At 36.5% G+C, this 27,596-nt stretch overlaps 7 protein-coding genes and 1 pseudogene across 8 annotated transcripts; 6 read left to right on the top strand and 2 right to left on the bottom strand.

Moving 5' to 3' along the window:
- Positions 1-942: 942 nt before the first annotated feature.
- LOC106371320 (glucan endo-1,3-beta-glucosidase 13-like) lies at positions 943-2,966 on the top strand. Its single transcript, XM_013811373.3, has 3 exons — positions 943-1,068; positions 1,164-2,450; positions 2,753-2,966. Exons 1-3 carry the CDS (start codon positions 1,002-1,004, stop codon positions 2,785-2,787), a joined length of 1,389 nt encoding a protein of 462 aa, XP_013666827.1. The 5' UTR covers positions 943-1,001; the 3' UTR covers positions 2,788-2,966.
- A 2,199-nt stretch (positions 2,967-5,165) lies between these two features.
- LOC111201423 (GTP-binding nuclear protein Ran-3) lies at positions 5,166-6,967 on the top strand. The gene is made up of 8 exons (XM_022693267.2): positions 5,166-5,374; positions 5,468-5,537; positions 5,648-5,704; positions 5,777-5,894; positions 6,112-6,201; positions 6,275-6,454; positions 6,542-6,619; positions 6,717-6,967. The coding sequence occupies exons 1-8, from the start codon at positions 5,372-5,374 to the stop codon at positions 6,784-6,786; spliced, it is 666 nt and encodes a 221-aa protein (XP_022548988.1). The 5' UTR covers positions 5,166-5,371; the 3' UTR covers positions 6,787-6,967.
- Positions 6,968-8,231: 1,264 nt separating this feature from the next.
- Positions 8,232-10,421, top strand: LOC106371425 (grpE protein homolog 1, mitochondrial-like). Its single transcript, XM_013811493.3, has 6 exons — positions 8,232-8,617; positions 9,050-9,206; positions 9,293-9,480; positions 9,565-9,732; positions 9,812-9,940; positions 10,086-10,421. The coding sequence occupies exons 1-6, from the start codon at positions 8,264-8,266 to the stop codon at positions 10,176-10,178; spliced, it is 1,089 nt and encodes a 362-aa protein (XP_013666947.2). The 5' UTR covers positions 8,232-8,263; the 3' UTR covers positions 10,179-10,421.
- BNAA10G09450D lies at positions 10,397-11,361 on the bottom strand. Its single transcript, XM_022687424.2, has 3 exons — positions 10,977-11,361; positions 10,751-10,894; positions 10,397-10,673 (listed from the first exon to the last, which is right to left on the bottom strand). The coding sequence occupies exons 1-3, from the start codon at positions 11,271-11,273 to the stop codon at positions 10,608-10,610; spliced, it is 507 nt and encodes a 168-aa protein (XP_022543145.1). The 5' UTR covers positions 11,274-11,361; the 3' UTR covers positions 10,397-10,607.
- Positions 11,362-11,526: 165 nt separating this feature from the next.
- On the top strand, positions 11,527-14,130 carry LOC106369603 (annotated as a pseudogene).
- Positions 14,131-16,399: 2,269 nt separating this feature from the next.
- Positions 16,400-19,497, top strand: LOC106371424 (65-kDa microtubule-associated protein 1-like). Its single transcript, XM_013811491.3, has 8 exons — positions 16,400-16,627; positions 16,984-17,079; positions 17,155-17,364; positions 17,440-17,901; positions 17,980-18,447; positions 18,528-18,615; positions 18,696-18,844; positions 18,924-19,497. The coding sequence occupies exons 2-8, from the start codon at positions 17,008-17,010 to the stop codon at positions 19,230-19,232; spliced, it is 1,758 nt and encodes a 585-aa protein (XP_013666945.1). The 5' UTR covers positions 16,400-16,627; positions 16,984-17,007; the 3' UTR covers positions 19,233-19,497.
- Positions 19,498-20,542: 1,045 nt separating this feature from the next.
- LOC106371423 (peroxygenase 2) lies at positions 20,543-23,035 on the top strand. 2 transcript variants are annotated; one of them, XM_022687426.2, is made up of 7 exons: positions 20,543-20,706; positions 20,860-21,009; positions 21,253-21,338; positions 21,423-21,517; positions 21,613-21,738; positions 21,837-21,912; positions 22,531-23,035. In XM_022687426.2, the coding sequence occupies exons 1-7, from the start codon at positions 20,592-20,594 to the stop codon at positions 22,555-22,557; spliced, it is 675 nt and encodes a 224-aa protein (XP_022543147.1). In that variant the 5' UTR covers positions 20,543-20,591; the 3' UTR covers positions 22,558-23,035. The 2 variants fall into 2 exon arrangements, with proteins under 2 accessions (XP_022543147.1, XP_013666944.1); XM_013811490.3 differs by lacking the exon at positions 22,531-23,035 and having other exon boundaries at positions 20,548-20,706; positions 21,837-22,152.
- On the bottom strand, positions 22,325-26,497 carry LOC125579158 (indole-3-acetate O-methyltransferase 1-like). The gene is made up of 4 exons (XM_048742849.1): positions 26,250-26,497; positions 25,386-25,805; positions 24,855-25,130; positions 22,325-22,880 (listed from the first exon to the last, which is right to left on the bottom strand). The coding sequence occupies exons 1-4, from the start codon at positions 26,460-26,462 to the stop codon at positions 22,527-22,529; spliced, it is 1,263 nt and encodes a 420-aa protein (XP_048598806.1). The 5' UTR covers positions 26,463-26,497; the 3' UTR covers positions 22,325-22,526.
- Between the last annotated feature and the right edge of the window lie 1,099 nt (positions 26,498-27,596).

The following is a 27,596-nucleotide window of genomic DNA, read 5'->3' on the forward strand; positions in this document are numbered from 1 at the left end:
TAACGTTCACATTGACGAGACCAAATGTTCTTTAACACGATAGTACATATTGATACTCCAACAATAGACGAATTTTTAAATAAAATTATTATAGCAATGTTATTTTTTGACTGAATTCTTGTTATTATAGCAATAAGTTAATGCATCATAACCAAGTTGCTTTGGTCTAGTGGTATAGGAGCTCCAGTTGGAGTGCCCGCCCCTGGGTTCGAACCTTGGCCACTGCGGAATTTACATATGGGCTGCAGCATCCGAGACCGAAGACCGTTACACGGTGAGCCACATGGTGACGCCCTGGCAGCGTCCTTGCTCACTTCGGTCTCTAGTCTGGACCACCTCGGTGGGGCCAGGATACTCGGTTAGCAAAAAAAAAAAGTTAATGCATCACATCAGCGATTATTGATATAATACTCACTTTTAACGGATATATAAGCTGTTTTTCAACAAGTTAATAATGCCATCAAATAAAGGTGTGGTTTTTTTTTTTGACATCGTAAAGGTGTGGTTAATGTGCCTGTAGTGAACATATATACTGGGTTGTAGAGGCTTATAGCTCAACGGTTGTTATTTGTAAACTTGTAATGGTTGGTTTTTCATAAACGCTGCAGTCATATCTTTATTGAATTCAAATTTACTTTCTTATAAATATATATAGAAGATGTGATCTTTTTGTTGTTGTGAGTTGTCAGACTATGTGATCTACGTTAGGAAGAATCACCAAAAAGGATGCAACAGCTGCAGTAAAATTAACAAATCAAATCTAAAATTGAATGCTTGTTTTGGCACGTACCCACCATTTGACAACATATGGAACAGCATCCAATCACTATGATTAAAACAGTCAAACTTGTAATAAAATAAATAATTACTTTCACACGTAACACAACATGGGTCCTACCCACTCCCTCCACCTCCCTCTCCCTCTCCCTCTCCTCGTTCAGTATATAAACAACACATTTAGCTCTTCCGAGAAACAAACATTTCTCAACCTCTTCGCAACAATGGCTCTCTTCGTTCTATCTCTCCTAATGCTCTCATCATTCTCAACCATTTCCTACACGCATGCAGGTTAAGCTTCATCATCTCTCTCTCTCTTTACAATTGTGTCCGTCTAGTTTCACGTGTCAGAGTCTGATTATCTTCATTTGTTTGTTTCTTAATAGATTCTGGAATGATCGGAGTAAACTACGGCCGCATAGCGAACAATCTCCCGGCGCCGGAGAAAGTCGTTGAGCTTCTAAAATCCCAAGGAATCAATCGCGTCAAGCTTTACGACACTGACAAATCCGTACTAACCGCGCTCGCAAACTCCGGCATCAAAGTCGTCGTCTCTCTCCCCAACGAGAATCTCGCCGCCGCCTCCGCTGATCAGAGCTACACCGACAACTGGGTTCAGGAAAACGTGAAGAAATACACGCCGGCGACTGATATCGAAGCGATCGCCGTCGGTAACGAAGTGTTCGTTGATCCTAGAAACACGACGACGTATCTCGTTCAAGCTATGAAGAATGTTCAAAGCTCTCTCGTTAAGTTTAATCTCGACGAGTCGATTAAGGTATCGTCGCCAATAGCCTTGAGCGCGCTGGCGAATTCGTATCCACCATCGTCCGGTTCGTTTAAACCGGATTTAATCGAACCGGTGATTAAACCGATGTTGGATCTGCTCCGCAAAACGTCGTCGCATATCATGGTGAATGCGTACCCGTTCTTCGCCTACGCTGCTAACGCCGATAAGATCTCGTTGGATTACGCTCTGTTTAAGGAGAACGCCGGCAATGTAGATTCCGGTAACGGTTTGAAGTATAACAATCTCTTAGACGCGCAAATCGACGCCGTTTTCGCCGCCATGGCCGCCGTGGGATTCAACGACGTTAAGCTCGTGGTGACGGAGACGGGTTGGCCTTCCGCCGGGGACGAGAACGAGATTGGCGCCGGTTCGGCCAACGCGGCGGCGTATAACGGCGGGTTAGTTAAGAGAGTGTTAACGGGAAACGGAACGCCGTTAAAACCGAAGGAGCCACTTAACGTCTATCTGTTCGCTCTGTTCAACGAGAACCAGAAAACGGGGCCCACGTCGGAGAGAAACTACGGGTTGTTTTACCCTAACGAGAACAAAGTGTACGACGTTCCGTTCTCCGCTAAGTCAACTCCGGTCAACGATGGCAAAGATAAAGTTCCGGTGAAGACGCCGTCGTCGCGCGTGGGAGGACAGACGTGGTGCGTGGCGAACGGGAGGACGACGAAGGAGAAGCTTCAGGAAGGTCTCGACTACGCTTGCGGCGAAGGAGGCGCTGATTGCCGTCCGATTCAAAAGGGTGCCACGTGTTATGATCCGGAATCGTTAGAGGCACACGCTTCTTATGCGTTCAACAGTTACTATCAGAAGAACGCGCGTGGTGTTGGCACGTGTGATTTTGGTGGTGCAGCGTACGTGGTCTCGCAACCTCCTAGTACGTACTCTATCCTCTTCTCTTTTCATTTTAATTAATTAGTATTTTACGTATATAGTAGTATGCTATTATCGAAAGTTTTATACATCTTTCTAAAAATTCGCGAGAGAAATGGTAAGATACTTGGACGATGGTTTGATAATAATAATGGAGTTTAGGGTGGTTCAACAACATATGCAACTTTTGTTAAAACTTTCTACTATTAGATTCTTACTTATATATAAGTACTACAAAATGTGACATATAAATGGAGTTATAAATTAAATTAACTTATTGTTTTCCTCTTTTTTTTGTGTTCGTAGAGTACGGGAAATGCGAGTTTCCAACAGGGCACTGAAATGGGAATGGAGGAGGAGGATCCGGCGGATTAATTAATAGCATTTTCTCGTTATCTATTTAATACATTGTTTTGTCATTCGAGTATATGATTATTTATTGCGCAGATTTGTTTTCATTATTGTATATTTGGTTGGTTTCGTCGTATCATATAAACTGGTCTCAGTATTGTTTCCTTAATTTAAACCTCGTGTAATCAACAGTTACACAAAAAAACTTCACAGAGGTTTATGATTGAAGTATCAATGAATGTAATCAAACTCATCCAGTGGCGTGTTGTACGATTAAAAGAAGAATAAACCATTAAACTAATCCTTTTAACTCCGGATTTTGGAATTCGACAATATGTGTTGGTTGGGTCGACGATGTCTATCGTTCATCTTACGGTTATAGCGACCTCTACGCAAGGAAAATACGTATCGTATTATTCAACCTATTACCAACATTATTTAATATAATATTTGATTCTATAAAGAAACGATAATATATGTAAGAAATACATTGTAAGATCAGTCATCTTGAGTGTAGAATTTTTTTTTAATGTAAATAGCCTATGCAGAGGTTCAAACACAAAATAAGTAAACTTCTTGACAATATTTTGGTGTTGCTGAATTGTAATATCATAATCATAATGTTTATATTATATATTGCTTAAAACAGTTGTTTTTGCTGAATTGTAATATTATATATCGACATGAGGTTAATTCTTTTTTCTTTGTGGCAGATTGAAGAAAGTGTGCTTGTTAACTTAATATTTCCAGTGAATTTGATTTCTTTGGAAAAGTGTTTCACTGTGTCTCTGTAATGAAGATTGTGCTCAATCCTAAATCTTTTTTGTTGAGTGATTATATCTTCCAAGACATGCCGGTATTGCAAGTATCATCCTTCCGGCTATTAAGCTCCTCTGCTCATATTGCAGATTCTCTACCCCTTATGGCAGCACTACTTGCAGTGAAGATAGTGGGCATTATGTTTGGCTTCAGGTCAAGCAGTCAAGAACTCTTTCTCCTTCACATTTTTGAAGGAATTCAGAATGAAGTTCAAGGAATGCTATTTGATATTGGATCCCATGTGGTATCTTTTGTTGAATTGTATTTTCATGTTATCTTTTGCTTAACCAGTTTTTTTGGTAAATCCTTTGGCATGTATTGCCTCTTTATCTTCTAATTTTTCCTCCTGTGATAGAGTTTGAGAGTCTATAATCTAGTGAAATGGTTTGCCCAAAAAAAAATCATAAAACAGTTAAGTTTTTACAAAACTTTAATAGCTTGATTCTGGGACTTGTTTACTAGGCCAAAAACAAAAAGACAAGATAACTAACACTAGACTGACCACTGGATCACTGAAGCCAGAAGCATTAGATGACATAACTTTCTTTGATGCTTTCGGGCCAAAATGTATATCGACCAGTCTGTCAATCGCTTTAAAGATTTCAGGAGAGGGGGTAGCATTCTGCTTGGAAAACATGTTATTTCTCTCTGAATGATGTAGATGAGTGTTTGTAAGACAATATATCTCAGAAAGTCAGAATGGAGGGCGAGTTGCTGAGTTGTTCGGGTTAAGAAGCGTCCACTAAGAGAGCAGACCAAGATTGAAAATAACAAATAACTAACTACCCCAAGTCTAATTTGAGCTTCTCTCCAGAGACTATCTCTCATGTGACTTTTGGTAAAATATTTTAAGAAGGGACTTGTATTTTGATCAAACTGATAACCTTTCATGCATGTTGCAATTTGTAATGTACAAGGGAACGATGATTTATCTTTATAATCGACATGGATGTGAACGCGTAAGAATAAGGTCTTCGATTTATCTTTATATTTTTTTTTCAAAAATAAAAATTTTAAATATGGAAATGACTTTTTTTAAAATATGGAAATGAGTTTCAGTATGATGTAATTTGTAAATAGAAATACATTGTAGGGAAACTAACTCCTATATTTAGAGTTTTATTTTTGAAATATATAGAAAAAAGTTAGAAATAGTCTAGCTAAACCATTTCAGAGCGACGATTTAGAACTTTAGGATGAATTTCTCCGACAAACACATTAAGTGATAGATGTCGTGCGGAGAAGACGAGTTTATATACATTCACAAACAAACACAGTATTTGATGATCAAACTAATAATAAAAGAAGAAATCGAACATCTTTTTTATCTTCATCGATAAATGATAGCAGTATGTGAATTTTCGTAATCTCAAATTTAACGAATGATAAAAATTTATTACCGTGTAGAAGCAAATTAATGCTTACCAGATTTTTCATTCACTTAACATTAAATTATATAGATCGGGTTGGTTCTCACGAGACATGGAACCATCATCACCCGGACCAGCTCAACAAATATAAATGAGGGGCCAGTGCCTCATATGTATATCAAGAGAAACTTTTGGGCCTGGATCCGGATCTGGATCCAGTTCTGGATTACTGGGTAAGAGGATTTGCGTCAATCTTAAGCGGCCGCAAGTCTGTTTAAAAACCCTCTCTCTCTCGCTATAACTCTTTCGCCGTCTTGTTCCTCATATACTCTTCGACTCGCTTCGCTTCTCGATCTCGATCTCCGCCGTTTCAGTTTGATCATCGATGGTATGTTTCTCTCCGCCTCGCCTCGCGCTTTCTCCACAGATCGATCATATTCCCCTCGATCTTGCTGCTGATATTTAATAATCGTATTCTCAGGCTTTACCAAACCAGCAAACCGTGGATTACCCTAGCTTCAAGCTCGTCATCGTTGGTGATGGAGGCACAGGTAACGTCCTAGCTCGCGATTTGTAGCTCTCAATTTCGAGATAGTTCGTCGCTTAGAGCTTGATCTCGATATAAGTCTGTGATACGTCCATCTAACCTTGTTGTGATTAGGGAAAACAACGTTCGTGAAGAGGCATCTTACTGGAGAGTTTGAGAAGAAGTATGAACGTAAGTAGAAAGAGACTCTATCTATGTATGAAAGCAAACTGATTCTGATGGTTTCTTGTTTTTGCGTTGCAGCCACTATTGGTGTTGAGGTTCACCCTCTAGACTTCTTCACTAACTGTGGCAAGATCCGCTTTTACTGCTGGGATACTGCTGGACAAGAGAAGTTTGGTGGTCTTAGGGATGGTTACTAGTAAGTTTGATTTCCGTGTAAAATATTCTAGTGGATTCTTTATGAAGTTGTTGTGTTGGTAGCGTAGTTGTGTTGTGAAGCTGAATAAGATACTGATTATTTCCTTAACTGTAGTTGTTAGCAACATGAAAGGTTATTATAGAGCTACTATTGCTGCAGCTTGCAAATAGTTTTGTTAACACAAAGGTTTGTTTGTTTTTTCTTTTTTTTTTGGCAGCATCCACGGGCAGTGTGCCGTCATCATGTTTGATGTCACAGCACGTCTGACATACAAGAATGTCCCAACATGGCACCGTGATCTTTGCAGGTATCAACACACTGAAACTAGACTTTGTTGTTGTACTGGACGGAAACTTGATGTCGTCACTTTGCATGTGCAGGGTCTGTGAAAACATCCCGATTGTTCTTTGTGGGAACAAAGTTGATGTGAAGAACAGGCAAGTGAAGGCCAAGCAGGTGACATTCCACAGGAAGAAGAATCTCCAGTACTACGAGATCTCTGCCAAGAGCAACTACAATTTCGAGAAGCCTTTCTTGTACCTTGCTAGAAAACTCGCCGGGTAAGAACAGAGTTTTGTAGCCCTTGATTGTAATTTCGTGAGTGTTAAACTACCAAGATTGATAGAGTTTGATTTTCCTCGTTTCAGTGACCCTAACCTTCACTTTGTGGAATCACCTGCCCTTGCTCCCCCAGAAGTCCAGATTGACATGGCTGCTCAGCAACAGTAAGCTCTTCTAATAAAACCCATTTTAATCTGATTTCATCGTGAAGTTTATCTGCTTGGTTTATTCCCCGGCCTAAAAGATTTAATCTATTTGTAGGCATGAGGCGGAGCTTGCAGCGGCAGCAAGTCAGCCACTCCCTGATGACGATGATGACACCTTCGAGTAGGGTGTGACGGAGAGAGAGAGAGAGAGTTCCGCACTATGTGATTCCGTCACTGAGTATTATAATTTCTTTTTTGTTTTTGATGGTGCTACTTTTATTTGCGTGTTCAAAGTATGAATTTTTAAAAGTCGAGGTTTGCTTTTACTGAGATGGCATTAGTATTTTATTATTTTCTTAAGTTAAATCCTATGCATCCTTAAACATATATAGATCTCCATAATTATTAGAAGCCACAATCTCCTAAGTATGTGAGAGTACGACAAAAAACTATATAATCAAAGAGCAAATCTTATTAGAAGCGGCAACTTTTTGACTTGATCCGCTTGGAGATGAACATACAAACGTCTGCTTCAAATTGCTTACTGAGCAATACATCAAACTTTTCGTTTTATTAAAAGAAGTCAAAGGGCATAATCACCAATCATATTGTTTCCTTCAATCCTTGACTAATTCCGGATCACTTTATGTTGCTATAGATTTTTGCCTCGGTCATGGTATATGGATGTTAGGCAGTAAAGATTGATAGCCCAAAAAAACCAGTTACTTAGGCTTCGAATCTTACGAACCGCATCGTCTGCACCGCAGTCAACAGTAACAAAAATATCTACATATACATATATCTATATGTTTTTATAACTGTAAAAACTGCACCGTAGTTAAACCGTTTATCCCGCATCGCTCAAACCGCATTTACCATTCAGAGCCTTAAACCATCAAATACACATTAATGGTTCCTGTTTCGAATTCATAAATGACCCAACCAGTGTTTCCTTTTGAAAGTTATGCACAACATTCATGGCCGGCCCACAGACGAAGCCACCCAAGCCAGCGATTAGGACATCCCAATTAAAATATATTTTTGAAATTTTAGTATTTATAATTATGCAGAGTTTTTTCAGATAAAAATGACTTATTGAGAATTATTAACCGGTGATAAAATCCATTACTCTAAGAGACCAATGCAATTAATGCTTCTCTAATTTGTTTAATTTTTTCTCATTATCCATGTAACATATTTATTAATAAATTACATAAAGAACATTAATGTTTTTACGAATATTATTATTATTATTATTAAATAAATATAAATTATGTTTAGTTATAAACTTTAATAAAATAATAAAATACAAGTAAAAATTAATAAAATAATAAAAAATAAAAAATTATAAAAAATTTAAGTAAAATAATATCTTTTAAAAATGTGAGATTTTGTATTAGCAATTGATTTTAGTAAATTATGATTGATTATGGTGAAAATGTTAGTGATAATATTAATTAATTTTATAAATTTATCATTAATATTTAAAATTAATGTGATATTTTATAGTATATATATATATATATATATTTATATATGATTATTAGAAAAAAATGTAAAAAAGAAGTTGTTAAAAGTTTGCTTTTAGAGCATCTAATCTAAACATGTTAGACCGGCACTGACCACATTTTAATTCTTGGGAGAGGGTGGGTCCAATACGTAATGAACCAAAAGAGAATTTTGCATTTTCCAAAGTCGAAAACAATCGGTAGGGGTAGTATCGTAGATTTAAATAAAACCTCAGAGACCAATTTACTTCTTCCCCAAGAACGTCTTGTCCCTATAATTAATTTCTCCTTTCATCTACGATTTCTACATAAACCTGTTTGGATTCTGAAATTCAATTGCGCTTCTTCCTCCTCCTCCGTGATGTTGTTAACTAGGGTTTTATCAAGAGTGTCTCGTACCTCGAGCTTACGCTCGTCTCTCTCCTCCTTGTCTTCTCCTCAAAGGAATCAGATTCTTCCCATTCTTTCCAGCCAATTTCACTCCTTCCTACACGGAACTCCCAATAAGGTTCCGATTTTGGTTAATATCTTGTCGTTTGGTTTTTCTAGGGTTTAAGGTTTTGCTCAAACGAATCTCAACTCGAAAGTTGACTTGTTTATTACAGAGTTCACGCTTTTAGTTGTTAGCTGTCTGAACCAAAAGAGTATATGCTTTGAATTGATTGAATACTCTCTTTTAGGGGTCCGAATTGGTTTCTCTCAATGGCTGTAGATCTTCAACCTATTAGGAAGTTTCTTATCGCAATCATTGTTCAAACTAATCTCAACTCCATCGTTTCCAAATTTGAGTTGTTTATTACAGAGTTCACTGTTTTGGTGTTATATGTCTGAAAGTATATATGTTTTTATTGCTTGAGCTTATTTAGATGCATATTGGTTTGTTTGTGAATCTTCAACTTATTAGGAAGTTTACTCAATTTGGATCCTTTAATATTCGCAGCTTGTTGCAGCTCCAGTGTCGCTCCTCAACCATTCATCTCCAGATCTCAATGTCTTTCAAAGGTTCGGCTTTTTCTCCTCTTCCTCAGCTGAATCCAAGGAAAATGAGAGCAGCCAAGGTTCTGAGGATGTGGAGTCTATGAAGAAAGCTACTACAGGTGAGGCAAAAGAAGTGACTAATTCTGCTGCACAAGGAAGTTTGATAGGTTTTTACTAAACCAATTGCGTTATCTGGTGTTTCTAGATGCTTTTGAGGGTTTGTCAAGGGACGATTTGGTGAAGCTTGTGGTTGAGAAGGAAGATCTCGTCAGTGTTCAGCAGGAAGAGGTGAAGGAAATGCAAGATAAAGTTGTTCGAACTTATGCTGAGATGGAGAATCTTATGGCCAGGACTAAACGTAATGCTGAGAACGACAAAAAGTTCGCCATACAGGTTTTACTTTCTACACTAATCCTTACTTGTCTTACTCTCTATCTAAACCCAGAATGCATTTGTTGAGATTGTGTTCTGCTGCAGAAATTTGCAACAAGCCTTCTGGATGTGGCGGATAATCTCGGGAGAGCTTCTTCGGTTGTCAAGGAGAGTTTTTCCAAGATTGACATTTCAAAAGATTCGGCTGGTGCTACTCCACTCTTGAAAACCCTTTTAGAAGGAGTGGAGATGACTGAGAAACAATTAGCTGAGGTATTATAAATGTTCCTTCATTGAGGTTAGACAAAGATGAGACGAAGGACTGGTTCTGATAATCTGTAAAAACTTGCAGGTATTTAAGAAGTCTGGGTTGGTGAAAGAAGATCCATTAAATGAACGGTTTGATCCAAACCGACATAACGCAGTGTTCCAAGTCCCAGATGCTTCCAAGCCAGAAGGCACTATTGCTCATGTCCTAAAGGTACTACTACTAAACTTACTATAACAGGATTTGCTCTGATAAATCTAAGTATATGCTATATTTTGCAAATCCACACACATTATGGGTTCTCTTGTATAATTTGTAACCTTTTTGGTGACGGTTTTGCTTTATTATATATCTGCAGTCTGGATACTCGTTGTTTGATCGAGTTATAAGACCAGCTGAGGTCGGTGTTACTTGCGCTGCGGTGAACCAAGAGAAAGAGGCCGAAGCTTGAGAAACTCAAACGTGGCGAAAGAGTTGAGCTTTGTTTGAACCTTTACACCTTCATGTTGTTGTTTTCTTTTACACTCGATAGCTCTCTCTCACACACACACATATTCATTGGATGAACAAGATCTCATAAAGCAGCTTTGATGTTGCTGCACTTCCAGGGAAGCCCTGGTTCTGTAACTTTATTTCACAAAATTTTCTTTAAGTTATAACAATGGAACATAGGATGATATGATTTTGATTTTGATTCTGATGGAGACAGGCTTTTTGATCATACACATATAGCTTCTTCTAACTAGAGATACACTACTACAACAAGATACAGATCCAGAAGGATACTATAAGAGTTAAACTATGAGACATGGTAGTAGGTAGCTACAACAACACCAAATCCTGAGTTGATTCATCCCTCAGTTTAGCATGATTTATCTTTTCATTCTTCTTCCGTCCCTTCAGAATTAAGACACAGTCCCAGTTTCAAGTGACGAGTTTTTGCCTCCTACCAGAGGAAGAAAACAAGTATGAACAAAACTCAACACTTGATCGCAATCATACAAAACCAGTTAGAAGCTTCACCTTAGTTTGGTCTGAGTCAGTTAAGTTCATGTCCAGACCAACGGCTTTAGGCAATGGAGAATCATTGTCGAATTCGTCAGTCTCTTCCGCTTCAACCTCAGAATCCTTAGCACCCACTCTCTCCCTATGCTCAAACATCGCAATCTTGCAAAAGTAATCATTCAACACAAATCTCAATTCCCTACAAAAAAAAACTAAATAGATTTTTCCAAGAAAAGAACTTTACTGGAGCGTATCTGAATCTTCGTTTAGGCGGCTCCTCCGTCTCACCGGAACCGTTAGCGTCAGAGGGAAGTGGGGTCCACTTATGGAGAAGCAGATGGTGTGGAGAATTGCTGCTGCTGTTGTTGTTATTGTTGCTACGACCGTTGGATTTAGATGCTCGGAAAACGCCGACTGGTGACGTGGAGACACGTACCCACTTCTTCTTCCACTTCCTTACACGGCCGCTGAAAACCGCCGTCGCAGCCGGACCACTGTATCTCGATGACGTTCGGCTCAATCTCGACCCTACGCCTTCCATCTCCCCCAACCAAATTCTCTCTCTCTCTGTCACTGCCCCGACAGAACTATTTGTTACTTTAATTAATGTATCTGCTGCTGCTTGTCTTACTCGGTCCGTAAAACGCAGCGTTTATAGCGAAGTCTCTGTAAAGATATGTGAAACGCAGCGTGTTATAGGGGTCAAGGATTTGTAAAAAACGCAGCGTTTTACAGCTAGTATCTCTTTTAAGGATATGTAAAAAACGCGGCGTTTTATCGTCTCCTTCAAAGAAATGGCGCTTAAAAACGCTCAGTTCTCTCCTTCAAGCTAAAGCAGAGAGGTGTTTCAAAAAAACAAAAAAAAGCTAAAGCAAGGGAGAAAGAGCAAAAATGGAGCTCTGCGTTAACAGCTCGACGTCTTTGTTTTCTCCTCTCTCGTGGTAGTTTCTCTGTGTTACGTACGGTTTAACGGGAGGGTGAATAAACCAATTAAACCATTGGAGCTATCTTGTTCCTCCTCCAAGAAAATTGGCGGTGGTCGGAATATGTGTGTGGCATTGAGATTGGATGTAACGCTCAATTGCAGGTGAAAATGAGCGTGGAAGTTCCAGCAATTGTTTGTGAAGATTGTTACCAAAGAGTCCTATAACCGAGTTCATGAAACTGTCAACATTTCAACTATAATTAAAATCTGTTCAATACGTTTTGAGAGCTACTGTTGAATCTATCTTGAAGACAACACTTCCTCACGCCATGGAGTCGGTAACATTTCTATATTTTTTGTATTCTCTAGTTTGATTTTGTGTAAGCATAGATGACTTATCAGATATTGGATTTGTATAGATTACTGGAAAGGCATTAAAAGACTCTATAAAGATAGTACGCAGCTTTCTAGATATGGATAAGGCTTATTCTCAGCTCAAGACTCTTAGGTTTAATATACTTTTCATATGCAAGAATCTTGAAACAACGGTGTAGGAGCTAGGAATGCTGCATGTATACTAACTAAACTTTACATGTTTTCTGATTTTTCTCTCTTGTTCCTCTCAGTTCTGAGGTGGTATAAAGATGGAATCCTGAGAATGGGTATAAAGATATGAAGATCGTTGTAGAGTTAGACAGCTAAGACAGAAATATAAGTCCCTTGGTGCACTGAAGATTGTAACTGCACGAGGTCTACATGTAACTCTTCGCATAACTTCCCATATCCTTGTATTGTTGTTAGAAAATCTCACTTATTGTATCATAAAACCGTGCTGGTGGGAGATCTTGCAATCATTGATATATCTGCTACAACCTAGATGAAGATGGGTCAATGGGTCAAGCGATGCCAGATGCTGAAAGCAAAGTTTTAGAACTTGTTATATGTCAACAGAGCCATACCTTTTACTCCATTGAAATCACCTTTCCCGTTTTGAAAATACATGCCGAGTGTATGGTAAATTGTACAGGTTTTCATTTTGACACGAAAGAAGGGAATATATTGCTTCCTAGATTCCTTGATTCAATCTTAGGAATCCGAGCAGGGAAGGGAATCAAAGTCATTCTCGCTTGTGTTTCCTGAATCATGGAAACAAGAAAACCTTTGTGCCAATGTGCTCAGTTCACTGTGAGTTCTTCTGGATATACAAGACATGATAACATTAGATATGCTAAACCATGTCTGTTTTTGTTTCAGGTTGACTATAAGGAACAATTCTAAAGAGATTTATAAACTTAGACGATTCACTTGCTGATAAAATGTTCCCTGGTTGCACCATAAAGCATTTTAAAGCAGTAACATTGTTCATTAGTTTGATTGAAAACATATTGTCCTTTGCTGCTTTTTTTTTTGTTTTCAGATGGTTGAAGTAGAGATTCCTCAATCTTTATTCGAGGAACAAGGAAGACAATTTTATGGAGCTAGGCTTCTAGAGATTCAGGTAAGCATTTAACTCAATTTCTCTTATTCTCTTTTACTGTCACTAAGATGCTTAATGATCTATGACATGTTGCAGTAGGGAAACATGTAGCTCACAGAAGAACAATTGGCTTCTCTTTCAAGTCAAAAAGCAGTAGTTGAATTTCTAGAAACTTAAAGAGTGAGCATTACCAACATAATAAAGCAGAATTTGGCTGTTGGAGATATCTTCAAACGCAAAAACTTAGAGGTACTTGTACATGCTTAATAGTCTTTGTCTCCGAGACTAAACGCTAAATTAGTAACAAAACAATGTCCAAAAAAACTTGAATGCAGTTCTCAACAGATGAACTAGTTAAAGAGGTGGAGAACTCTATCACAGAGTTCAGGAAACATAAACAAGAGTACGATGAGGAACGTGTGAAAGATCAGGTTAGTTCTCCCGTCAGACTTAAGTATTATCATTTCCTTGAACTATAAGATAACTGAAAGAGGGAGAGGTTCTTCTTGAATTGGTGGTTCAGGTACAAGAGATTTTAGAAGGAGCGAAAGTGCTAGAAAAGAACGAGCTGAAATTCAATACAATTACTCGTTGATTAGCATAGATTATGTATATGTTCTGTTTTATGAGCATTTTTTGTTTTGGAATTATATTGGATACATAGGATATAGTGTATAATACCGTTGTATAATAGTGTCTACGTGTACATAATTAATAGGGGTATAAATACAGGAGGATTGTACAATTGAACATAATTTGATACATTTTAATATGGTAGTAGCAAATTTTCTTCCGCATTCTCATCGCATTTTTTGTCATTCTTTCATTTTCTCGGCACTTTCAGCTATGGTATTTTGTCATGAGATTTTTTTTTTAACTATTTTTGATGTTTGTAAGATATATAACTGCAATAAATTATTGTAGTGATAACATTGCTTTTTATTTTGTAAATTTTAATCACTTCTTAAAATTATGATTATTTTGTCAGAACATAAAGGTTTTTTTCTATGTTTGACAATTTTATGTGATATTAATACATTAGTTGCAGCAATAAATGATTTCTAAGAGCACCCGTTTTTGTTTTGTAATTTTTGTTCACTTTTTGATTTCAAAATCTGTGTTTTTATCAATGTATGCATATATGTCCTAGATAACATACAAGTATATATGGCGATTTCACATTGAATCTGCCAACTAACATTGACTATGACTTGTTTTCTTTGTCACATAACTCCTTTTCTTTTCTAGTTTGGTTTTATATTGACGCTTGACTAATTAATGTTCCCTCTGACCTCATCCTTAGCGCTTGTCTTGGCTGAATTTACAAAACTACCTCTCTCGTGATCCATGTTCAGACTCAAATGATAAGTAAATACAATTTCACCATTCATAGTACTAGCTACAAACTATTCGAGGTATAATTGGCTATTGCTATAGATATTCTCTATAGCCACTATTACACCTATAACTTATAACTTTAAGTCTACACCAATCTTAATTTATATTCTACTCCCTCCGTTTTTTATTATAAGTCGTTTTGAAGCTATGCACATAGATTAAGAAAATTATTAATTTCTTATATTTTCGAAACAAAAACATCATTAATTATTTACCTAACCACAATTTAACCAATAGAAAAATAAAAGATATATTATCATTGGTCAGACAACATTAATTACTAATAAATGTTACATAAAAAACCAAAAACGACATATAATTTGGAACAAAAAAGTTTCTCTAAAACGACTTATATTAAAAAACGGAGGGAGTATTTGTTTCAGTTCAGTTGTTGTTATAGAATAAAATTTTTATTCTAAAAAGTGTTGTTTTATAATTTCAATGCAGAATCTATTGACTTTATATTTCATTATATTTTTATTGGTTGAAATGTGATTAGATGTATTGGTAATTATATTTTAATTTAGTAAATATAAAAATTAAATATTTTTAATCTGTGTACATAATTCTAAAACAACAATTAAAATAAAACGAATGAACTATATTTTTAAAAGTTTACAACCATTAAAAAAATTTCACAGCTCTGTTTTAAACTCACATTATTAATTTATTATAATTGCTCTTAAGAGATAAATATCTTAATCAAAAGATTCTTAACAATTAAAACCTAGAGTCAAAGCAAAAAAAAAAATCACAAATATAACTCTACAACTAAAAAATGAAACCACAGTTCTTGCCAATCAAACCTTAGGTATTAACAGAATTTCTCCAATAATAATAAAAAAGTTACTGCTAATTTGAAAAGAAAAGTAAACACAGTTTTTATACTTTTGACAATTCTACAAAAAAAAAAAATCCATTTTTAAAATGTATTTTCACAGTTGTCTGCGTTATTTGCTTTGATTTTTCAAACTAAATATTTATAGTTCTGTTGAACTTTAAACATCTTCGAGAAATAATTATCTCCGTCAAGAAAGTCATAGATTGATTGAAACCGAATATATTTACAGCCTTATAAATTTTTATAGTAGTGGATAAAGTAATTTTTAAACAAGAATAAAAATGGACCATATTGTGACCTATGGTCCCCAAAACGTAGTAATTGGTAAAAAATGTTGGTGGTAGTTGTTTTGTAGAGCTATTAGCCTATTACCTATACATTAGCACGGTGAAGCTTTATTTAATGACACGATATAACATGTGGTTGAAGGCTGTATTCGGACTTTTAGCAACTTTGAATTCTCTGGAGTGAACCTACAATGTAATATATGCCATCATTTTACTTTTAGTCTGTTTTTATGTTCGATCGTTCGTATCCACATGAGTGACTAAAGCACTGTGTGTACCTCGGCTTATTCCAACAATAACAAGACCATCCGAAATCAGACAAGTTCCCAGTAACTACTTTTGACTATAGATTGCTTTCACCGTTCACGGACTCCTTCATTCATCCCCAAATAATTATGTTTGTTGTCTTTTACTAATAAGTAATTATCAAGTAATCTCTATTAAATTTTTGAAAAGTGTTCTTTTTTTGTGTGGAAGACGTTACAATTATCGAAGCCTTTTATTTAGTTCTAAGAATCTACTTGTAAGAAAAAGGGGTAAAAAGAAGTAAATTGTGTGGGTCGTCAAAGTGTCAAACAAGCAAAGAACAAAGTCATGGAAGAGTAGAAGACACAAAGTCTGTGAGTAAACTTTTTTTTTTTGTAACACAGTCTGTGAGTGAACAGTGTCATGTTTTTGGTAATAAAGCAGAAAAACTAGGGGGTTAAATGTTTTTTTTCGCTCTCTATGTTTAATTTCACGTACAAAAAGTATGGGTCCCACACCACCTCCCCGTCTCTTCCACCTCTCTCCATCCATACATAGATTTTTTCATTTTTTTCACCTTCATATGTAAAAACTATTTTCTCTCACTCTCGAACAGTGAGTTTATACTGTCGCCACAGAGCTCCAGATCTACAAGAAGAAGAGGAGTTGTTGTGGAGAGAGATAGAGAAACCCTTTTAAAACCCTTACAAATTCAATCTCGGTAATTACAACTGTTTAGATTTGATCAGTTTCATGTTCGTTTCTTTAGTTTCTGATTGCTTTGGTTTTATCACCAAATGCAGTTTTGATTCCCTTAAAGTTCGTGTTTTTTTTTCCTAACACAGAGAGATCTGCTTGTTCTTTACTTCTGCTTGATCGGATTGTTTTTGAGCTTCACAAGTTCAAGCTTTTTGTTTCCCATTCAAAGGATTCTTTTTTTTAATTGTTTTGTCTGTAGAGGGTTAATCTTTGATTAAATTGATTAGGGGATGCTTTAAGATTACGAAAAAAAAGTATTTGTTGCAGTCTGATGCTTAAGTAAGATCTAACTGGTTCTTGCTTTAATCTTTTCTTCAGGGAAACCTTCTGAGTTTCGCGACAATGGTGGTCACAGATGCTGAAAGTCCTCTTCTTGGAGAGATCACTTGTGGTACCTTACTCCAAAAGCTGCAGGTAAAATGTCGCAACCATCCCCATCTAATAAGCTGCCAAGGGCGAACTTTAGTACAAATCCTTTTTTTTAAATAGGAAATATGGGATGAAGTTGGTGAGAGCGACGAGGAACGAGACAAACTCCTTCTCCAGATAGAGCAAGAGTGTCTTGGCGTTTACAAGAAAAAAGTCGAGCAGGCTGCCAAATCGCGAGCCGAGCTTCTCCAAACCTTGTCGGATGCTAACGCTGAACTCTCCAGCCTCACCACCTCTCTTGGAGATAAAAACTTTCTTAATAATGGCATTGTAAGTTTTTTTTGATATTCTCTTTCCCCAAGTTTTACAACTGGATCTTGATTTGTTTTGTTTTGTTTCTTGCAGCCGGATAAGTCTTCTGGAACGATTAAAGAACAGCTTGCTGCTATAGCACCGGCTCTTGAGCAACTGTGGCAACAGAAAGAGGAGAGAGTGAGAGAGTTCTCTGATGTTCAGTCACAAATCCAGAAGATTTGTGGAGAGATCGCTGGTGGTTTGAGCAGCGAGGTTCCTATAGTCGACGAGTCTGATCTTTCTCTTAAGAAGCTAGATGATTTCCATAGCCAACTCCAAGAGCTTCAGAAAGAGAAGAGTGATAGGCTGCAGAAGGTGCTCGAGTTTGTGAGCACTGTTCACGATCTATGCGCTGTTCTTGGTTTGGACTTCTTAACCACTGTCAGAGAAGTTCATCCGAGTTTAGATGAAGAAACCGGTGTCCAGTCCAAGAGCATTAGCAATGAGACGCTTTCGACTTTGGCTAAAACCGTTCTGACTCTTAAAGATGATAAGAAGCAAAGACTTCAAAAGGTAACACACACAAATCTCTCGGCATCCTTTACTTGTTTCGTTTCTCTAAGCTTTCTTTTTTTTTTTTTCTGTTGTCAGCTTCAAGAGCTTGCTACTCAGCTGATTGATCTATGGAACCTGATGGACACACCTGAGGAGGAAAGGGATCTTTTCAATCACGTTACTCGTAACATTTCAGCTTCAGTCGATGAGGTGACTACGCCAGGTGCTCTTGCACGTGATCTGATCAAGCAGGCCGAGGTGGAAGTGGACAGGCTTGACCAGCTGAAAGCCAGCCGAATGAAGGAGATTGCTTTCAAGAAACAGTCTGAGCTTGAGGAGATATACGCTCGCGCTCACGTGGAAACAAACCCTGAAACAGCTCGCGAGAGGATCATGTCGCTGATTGACTCTGGAAACGTTGAGCCAACTGAGTTATTGGCGGACATGGATAGTCAGATAGCGAAGGCTAAAGAGGAAGCGTTTAGTAGGAAGGATATATTGGACCGAGTTGAGAAATGGATGTCTGCTTGTGAGGAAGAGAGCTGGCTAGAGGACTACAACCGGGTAATCATACTTTGATACAACACAATAACTTTAGACTGGATCTTGAGCTGTTTTTGCATGGTTTTGGTTTGTGAGAACAGGATCAGAACAGGTACAGTGCAAGCAGAGGTGCACATTTGAATCTCAAGAGAGCTGAGAAAGCTCGGATTCTGGTTAGCAAGATTCCTGGTAAGAGTAGAAGACTTTTGCGAGCAAATTTTCTCTTTGATATTTGTATCTTATTGGATGTTTCGTGTATGTGCAAAAAGCTATGGTTGACACATTGGTAGCCAAGACCCGAGCTTGGGAAGAGGAACACAGCATGTCCTTTGCATACGATGGCGTTCCTCTGTTAGCTATGTTAGATGAGTACGGTATGCTTAGGCAAGAACGAGAAGATGAGAAACGGAGGCTGAGGGTAAGTTTATCATTTCTACTATTAAGCCAACATGTCATTCACTCTTTAAACTTATCCTTTTTGTTGTCTTAATGAACAGGAACAAAAGAAGGTTCAAGAACAGCCACACGTAGAGCAAGACACTGCCTTCAGCACCAGGCCAAGCCCTGCAAGACCAGTCAGTGCTAAGAAACCGGTGGGGGCACGAGCTAACAACAACGGAGCACCAAACCGGCGTTTATCTTTGAATGCAAGCCAGAACGGAAGCAGGTCGACTGCAAAAGGAGGGAGAAGGGAGACGATAGACAGGCCGGCTGCTCCTACAAACTACGTTGCCATTTCGAAAGAGGAAGCTGCTGCTTCATCTCCAGTTTCTGGCGCTGCAGATCATGTTTCAGCTTCACCCTGAATATATGAAAGGCAAACATCTGTAGTTTACACTCTTGTCTGTTTAGGGAGAGAGGGTTGTATGAAACAAAACACTTGAGAGAAGAAGACCAACAAACAAAAAAGATATTTGAGAGTAGAATGTGTATCTGTGTGTTGTTAGTGTTGTTTTTGATAGTTGGTATCATCTTGACTTATTGGCAGACATGGATAGTCAGATGGCTATGGCTTGTTAATCTGCTATGTTCTATGACTTATTGTGTTTATAGATGACAACACCTGCTTGTCAATCTTGTCTCCGTGGGCATTGCCGTTGTTTATAGGATTCCGGTGAAAATGATGGAAACATGGAACAGAGCCTAATCCATTGTACAATCTTATTTATAGGGAAAGACCAAAATATAATAAAATAAAAAGGTCCAAACAACTTTTATAGGTAGATTTCTCAAGACTCCTTCTCTTTTAATAAAATAGATGATTTCACGATGTAGCTTTCTTTATAACACTTAAATTGACATAAAATTTTGCGTATATGACATTTTTGATGGATAACATTTTTTCACAATACACGATCACAACGAACAATTTTTAGAATCTTTGATAAATTTTACATTTTATAATATGTAAGAAATTACTTTTTTTTATAAGTTAAAACTCTTAATTTAATTAAATCCTTTTAAACTTTGACTAATATGTTTAAGTGCTATATTTTAATGGTGAAGGTTTAAAGAATTTACATAAAAGTCTTTGTTCGAATCCCAAACAATGCAATTTCTTGTCGATGATAAGATCTAATCTTATCGAATGTTCATAGTAATGCAGGTAGAACCGTTCATTGTGATGCAGAGAGCATGCACATCGAGAATGTCGTAAATACAGAATCATCAATCAATCCAATTGTTTTAGGAGAGCTTCATCACAGAATCATTATCCATGAAATTGTTTATCAGTATTGTATATGCAACACGTAATTGGTTATCATATCATATGTAATAGAATTAGAGACGATATGATAATGTAATCGGTGATTTATGTTTTGAAATATTTTTTTTTCACTAATAGACCATAGTTCTTCCACAATATATTTCGTAGAAGTTTAATTAGTTTACTGAAAATATTGATTTATTTCGGTTTGATTCCATTCAGCCTTTTAATGCAAGAATATTGTTAGGGTTCAGTTTGGTTTGGTTTGTACGTCACATGTTTCATAACATGTGTCCTTGACTCAAGTGACAGGTGATATTATTAGGATTATGAGAGATGGCAAACGGTGGCACTGTGCCGCGTGCATGTCCGCCACGGAACATCAAATTGTTTCGGTCTCCTTTTCCTCCTAATTATCATTTCTATTCTCGCTGTAGAGAGAGAGAGAGAGAGAGCAATGACGACGATGGAAATGATGGAGAGAGACGCGATGAAGACGGTGGCTCCTTGCGCTTCCGTGACTTATCACAGGCGTGTTCGTGGTGACTTGGATGACACACTTCCTAAACCTTGTACTTCTCCTTATAACCCCCAACCCCTCTTTGTAGCAAAAAAAAAAAAGCCCCACAACCCCTCAATCTATACATATTCATCAAGCACTCGTAGTATTTATAATGGGTGTCTTCAATTCTACGGTACACTAATTATAAATTTTGATGAACTAGATTTGCCAAGAGCACTTCAAGCACCAGATATGGAGCACCCGCTAGGAACACCGGAGCATAGGCATAATGGCCTTAGTGTTCTTCAGCAACATGTGGCTTTCTTCGATTTGGATGATAGTGGCATCATTTATCCCTCCGAAACCTTCTATGGTAAACATATTACTTCAATCTTTACATATGAGACATTTTAACGTGTGCAACTGGAACACTCTTAACAGTGCCTCAATTCAAAATGAATATTTTTATAGTTTTTAGTGGCTATATTTAGATACTCTAGTTTAGAAAGCATATTTAAACATATGTTGGTTTGATTTTTTTTTTTGCATGGCTTCTATAAAGATTTATGACATTTTCTGGTTTGTGTATACATATACACGATTTGATACCCACCAGGATTCCGGTTACTCGGTTTCAGTTTACTTGCGTCGCTTATCTTGGCTGCTGGTATCCATATAGCTCTTAGCTATGCTACTCTCCCGGTAAGGTCTACATTATACAGGTTTGATTTAATTTAACACTACCAATCCGTTTATGATGGGTATGTTTTTTTACTATTATTATAGGGGTGGATACCGTCTCCATTCTTCCCTATATATATAAACAACATTCACAAGGCAAAGCATGGAAGCGATTCTAAAACATATGACAATGAAGGAAGGTAAAGTAACAACATAACTGCAACCTATATAACGTATCGTGATATGCCAATTAGCGTTTGCTTTATATTTGTGTGTATGTGCGCGATTGTGGAAGGTATACACCAGCGAATCTTGAGTTGATGTTTAGCAAATACGCGAGAACAGTGCCAGACAGATTGAGTATTGGAGAACTATGGGACATGACTGAAGGAAACCGGGATGCCTTTGACTTTTTCGGCTGGTATATAATTATTAAATTGATCAAATGTGGTTATAATTCCTTGATTATTAACCAATCCATGGATTCTGATGAAGAAGTGTATATATTGGTGTGTGTAGGTTAGCGAGCAAGGTGGAATGGGGAGTATTGTATGCGTTAGCCAGTGACAAAGAAGGATTCTTATCAAAAGAAGCGGTAAGGAGGTGTTTTGATGGGAGCTTGTTTTATTATTGCGTCAGGAATTATACCGAGATGAGTGAGTACAGATCGTACTACTACTGATGATGATGATGATTTTGGTTCTTTGTAGTCTAAGGGGAACACTCATAGACATAATTATGAACTAGTTCTTAGTAATTAAATACTATGTTTTATATATGTTAACGTTGGTAATATTATGCATTTTTCTTATAAGTCGTTCGATATTTTTATGTCTGAAAATACATAGAAATTTGTTGCTAACCATAAATATTAGAATGTAATGGTAAGATACAACTATTAGACATATAGAGATTATTATAGTGAATCAAATTTTGTCTAAATTTCGATTTTTATTGTTATGATATCCGTTTGGTTTAGCTGATTTGGTTAGGAACCCGACACAGAATGAAGCAAAGACTTCCTTTTCATAAACATTTAAAGAAAGAAAACTTTATCTAACTATTTTCGATTACATGATCAAACAGCCATATGACAGATAAGCGAAGAAAAACAGAACACAATAATACGCCCTAAGAGGAAAAAAAGGAGTTAACAAAAGCACACGAACACGTTTCTTTAATTTTATCTTTTTTCATTTTATTCTGGTTCTAGGTAAAAGATAAAGAAGCGACGATATGAAAGAACTGCAAGTTCACCAAGACATCCTTGGCATGGCTAGTGGCTCGACGTTCAACTCTTGAGAATAACTCGTTGCTTAGCTCTTCCCCGATGTGAGCTTCAACTAGTACTCCAGCCACACTCCGACAACTACTAGCAAAAGCACGACCGACCTCGGATGCATCGTCCGGCTCGCTCACCACAAGTGGACTCCCTCCTTTGTAAACTACAAGCTTCTCAATGGTGAAGGAGCCGTCCGCTTCAACTACTTCCTTGAAATCTTGCAGGCTTGGAGCGTACACCGGAATATTGAATCCGTCGCGCTTCTCTGCCGCTACCAAACCCTAACATCAATGATTTTTGTAAAACATCTACGTCAATTCTCTCTTTTTATGTTACGTTAAAATACTGGAACTGAAAATCATTGATAAGAGCAGGACGCTTAGCCAGTTAAACTAATTAATGTCAATGGAAATATATATGACGGTTCAGTTGAACACAAAAAGAGGCTAATTGGTGTATCTGGATAAGTAGTGGGATAATGAAATAGCGCCTAGCTAGCCGAGTAATTGTATAGCAAAAATATTTTAACTCCATAGAGTTTTGATAAAACAAATAACAAAACGTATAATAGTACTAATAGATTAATGATTTCACTTTATAGTTATATATTTAACACGATTATAACATATATTAAAATTAATTTTCAAACATGAAAATGTTAATAATGACTCAACACATGTAAACTTTACTTTTTGGAATATACGGTACTACTATTCATCATAAAAATATGTGAATAATTATAAAGGGGTACACTAACTTTTAGGTGTGAATATATGTTTATAATGACTCAACACATGTAAACTTTACTTTTTGGTAGTGACTATATGATTTAACGGGGTGATAATAATTATGTTAGAAAGCAACGTAACAATTCTTGTTGAATCTTTTTGTATGTCTTTTTTCCACTGTACGTTGTTGTCCAATAATATGGCCTGTTTGCCTCGACAAGGTCATGATGTCGATATTTTGGCAACTGCATAGAATGAACGTCGCAATAGATGGTTAAGATCCATCTGGGGTCGGTGAGAGGAGAATCGGACGGGTACGAATGATTCTTAAGTTTAAAACGAGTGGTAAGAGTGTACTAACGTGGTCCTAAAAGGAACCACCATCATCTGCTTCTGTTTCGTTAGTATATCGTTTTTACGCAAAAGTTCAGTTTTGTTAACTTATTCTTTTCGAGCAAAGTTAACACAACTTCAAGAAACTTGTTCAACGATAACATTCCACCATATATACAAAACTAGATTTCTATGTTTGACAATTCTTTAAATATATTATCGTGTCAAAAAACTGAATTTCAAGAAATGTGTACGTGGATAATATTTGATTACATATACGAAACTAGTATACTAGGTTTGTTGATTTTACGCCAGGGTGTTTAAAACAGTATGGTTAGGTGCAGATATATTGGCTTTGATCGGTGACATGAATTATGTTTGATTAGATTTGAATTAGAATTTCAACTCAAAAATGTTACCAATGATGAACTAATTTTTTTTTTTTTTTGTGTTAATGTTTGAGTTATAATGTGTTGTACATGATTTACCATTTTAAGTTACTTTTTTAGTAAAATTGATAAATCAAGTATTAACTCAACATCAAGCAAAATTGCATGTATTAGAAATTGAGTTAGCATTTTCTTGTTTTTTATTAGTTGCCTACGGTTACTTTACATTTTCTAACATTTTTTTTAATACATCCATGTGCACGTTTAGTTTGTGTTAGTTGATAAAAGCATGTTAAAAAATGTGTATATATATTTATAAGTTTGTCAAAAATGTTTATAAGCTATTATTTAAACAAAACTATTCCTATAATTTTAGTTTCTAATTCTATTTGGTAACTAAAATTTTACAACATAAAATTATATGTAAATATATAGGTATTTTTGTTAGAATATATAAATAAGTATTTTTCTTTGATTGTAATTTAATTTTTTTTAGTTAGTATATTTTATCTATTTTAGTTTAATAATTTTAAATGTTCTAATCTATTTTATTAAAGTTATAATAAATATTATTATATTGATAGTCATATTATTGATTAAGATAATACATACTGCAATTTATACATCGAAAACGTTACCAGTAGAACTTTTACTTTGCCAAACAAAAATAATTCAACTTATACTATAGCTCTATGAGCTCAAGGCTAATAATTTAGAATTGTGAGATTAAATAAGTAATATGGGGGGGAAAGAGTTAAACTTTCACTTTGCCAAACAAAAATAGTTCAACTTTTAAAGGTCGTACCTCGCTGACAAGGTCGTCCCAAGCGTCCTGAAAATGAGTACCGAAGAGTAGACCGGCACCACCTTGATCGGTGGGATCTACAGAGGTACGACCGAGACAAACGAGGAACATGGCCCCACCTCTCTTAACCTCCGCCGCTCTTGCCCTCAAAAACTCCGCCAAGTCCGCCTGAAATTGGCGTTTGTACGCCGTGGCTATCTTCTCTCCGGCGCCGTGTATAAACACCCTTCCTCTATTGTATGCCGCCGATCTCCTATCCGTGACGCTCTCCGGCACCTACCAAATTGCCCATTTCTCAATTTAATCAGATTAAAAAAAAGATTTTCTGGTTAATATTAATTAATCCAAAATTAAACAAAATCACAAGTTAACAACCACTGTTACCTAAGCGTCTGATTAACATCTAACCATATTTCAAACATTTATAAAATAATTAAGGTTAGAACAGAAAAGAAATTAGAAAATATAGAACCGTTAAAAGATTATACTATACGAGCCGAACCATGCCAATTGTAAATAACGTGAGCATACCTGAGAGAGCCAATGCAAAGAAAAGGCAGAGTGGAAAATATCAATTGTTCTCGACGGGAAAAGTCTCCGGTAAAACGATCCGGGAACACCAGCGACGAAGTAGGAGCGATTTCCGTCGGCAGCAAGGCACTCCTCCATGCAAGAGTTAGAGACAAGTGGTGGAAGCAGCTGAAAAAGAGTGTTGAAGTCGTTGTTTGGGAGGTCGGAGAAGAAAGCAGTGAACTCCGGTGGATCAATCCCGGCGGTATCAAAACGCTTAGAGATGTGTTTAACGATGAAATCGATGATGTGTATGGTATTTGCGCCGGAAGAGCAACCGAGATCAACCGCCGTGAACGGTGAAGGGTTGGCCAAGGAGTTTAGGTGAACGTTGTCAAGTGTTTCTTCTAAGAGATGAAGCATGGACCGTGCATGCATCGCCTGCATATATTTGGTAAATTTTTTTTACTTTTCAGGATTTTTATATTTAAACTATCGATATCTTTTTCTCGTGACTTAGTAAAATATGTACACTTCCATGCACGTCGACAATGTCCTATATCTGTGTTAAAATTATACGCATTGTGTATGATTATATACAGCTTAAATAATTAATTTAACGTAAATCAAAGGTTTCCAATCCGATTCAAACATATACAAACAAAAGATAAATAAAAATCGACTTGATTTCTTATTTGCACTAAACTCAGTTGAACTCGAACTAAGCTTTAAAGATATTTAATAGATTTAGCTAATCTTTGAGCACTCCCTTGCTTAAAACATAATTTCTTGATAAATTTCCAATTTTATTACTGGAGATAAAAATATAATCGAGTTATTAGAAGTTTTCTTAATGAAATTAACTATTAATAAAGATGTAGAGACCTGAGCTTGAGAGTTATTTGCATAGCTGTCTTGTCCTTTGCCACCTTTCATGCTGAGAAGTCTCTCGAGCTTCATGTTACATACAGCAACGTTGTCTCCCTTAGAACCCATTCTCTTACTCTCTCTTCTTTTTCTTTCTATCTTCTTATCTCCTCTCTCTCTTTCTCTGTACTTTGTTTTTGAGAATGAGACAAGCTTGAAGGGACGACACATATTTATAGAAAAAGAGGACAAAGAGAGGAAATGATATATGTATATAAATTAGTTGAATGGAGAAACATATAATTAAATGTGCCTCTGCGTACATATTGTGTATATACTGATTATTCATGAAAAACAACGCATCATTATGTTTGTTTCCCAAACAACAAAATATAATTATGTGGTGTACTTGTGCCACATGATATATGGGATATACATGGTTTGTCATTTTGTGTACTGTAGGTTATTATTTTTGTCAACCACATTTCTTGTAGGGTTCATCGGAGTAAAGAGTAGAAAATATATATAGTTATTTGCCACACACGTATAATTGTATGAATCCTTGATGTGATATTTTTGTCAAGTATTTTTGCGGTTGTGATTTGAATGAAAATATCTAGAAATGACATTTCTGTTAAGTATTATGACAACTGTTATTTAGTGTTCTCTGTGTATAAAAAATAGCACTTGTACTTCTCACACATCTACACAAGTATACATTTTTATTCATCCTGATGTATAAATTTTAACCAAGGGCTCGTAGCTTGGTGGTAAAGGAGGTACAGCTGTATTTCCCGCCACCCGGGTTCGAGTCTTGGTCACAACGGATTTAACATCCCTTCCGTTGGGGCGCTGGACTCCTTTCGGGGGATAGTTGGGAATGTGGCTGCCCAGATACCAGAGTTATCCAAAAAAAAAAAAAAATTTTACTTTCTACAGGTAGAAAACATAGAAGCAAAATATTCGGTCATAAAATACTAGTAATTTTTTATTTGAAAAGTGTGTTCATTTCGTGGTAATATTTTTTTTTGAAAGTATATAAGTGTTATTTTAGCTCTATTTTGTGGTTGTTATAGTAGTTAATATGTTTCTATTGATCGAGATATATATTAAATATAGGTAATTCTTGTCTTTTTAAAAAAATGAAAAAAAATCAACTTGTTGTTGGTTGATTTGGAGAATCATCTCAGCGGATAACTAGATCAGTGAATGCTAGTTAAGAGTACTGTGATATGGTAAGATTTTGATTTTGTAATGAATAGATATGATGGATGATGTAATAACAACTATGGTATAACAAGAATTATTGTTTTTAATATTTGTAAGTGGGGCATAAGGTTAGGGTAAATTAATGAGTCTTAAGAG

Source organism: Brassica napus, chromosome A10 (genome assembly GCF_020379485.1).
Source record: "Brassica napus cultivar Da-Ae chromosome A10, Da-Ae, whole genome shotgun sequence".
NCBI classification, from domain to species: domain Eukaryota; kingdom Viridiplantae; phylum Streptophyta; class Magnoliopsida; order Brassicales; family Brassicaceae; genus Brassica; species Brassica napus.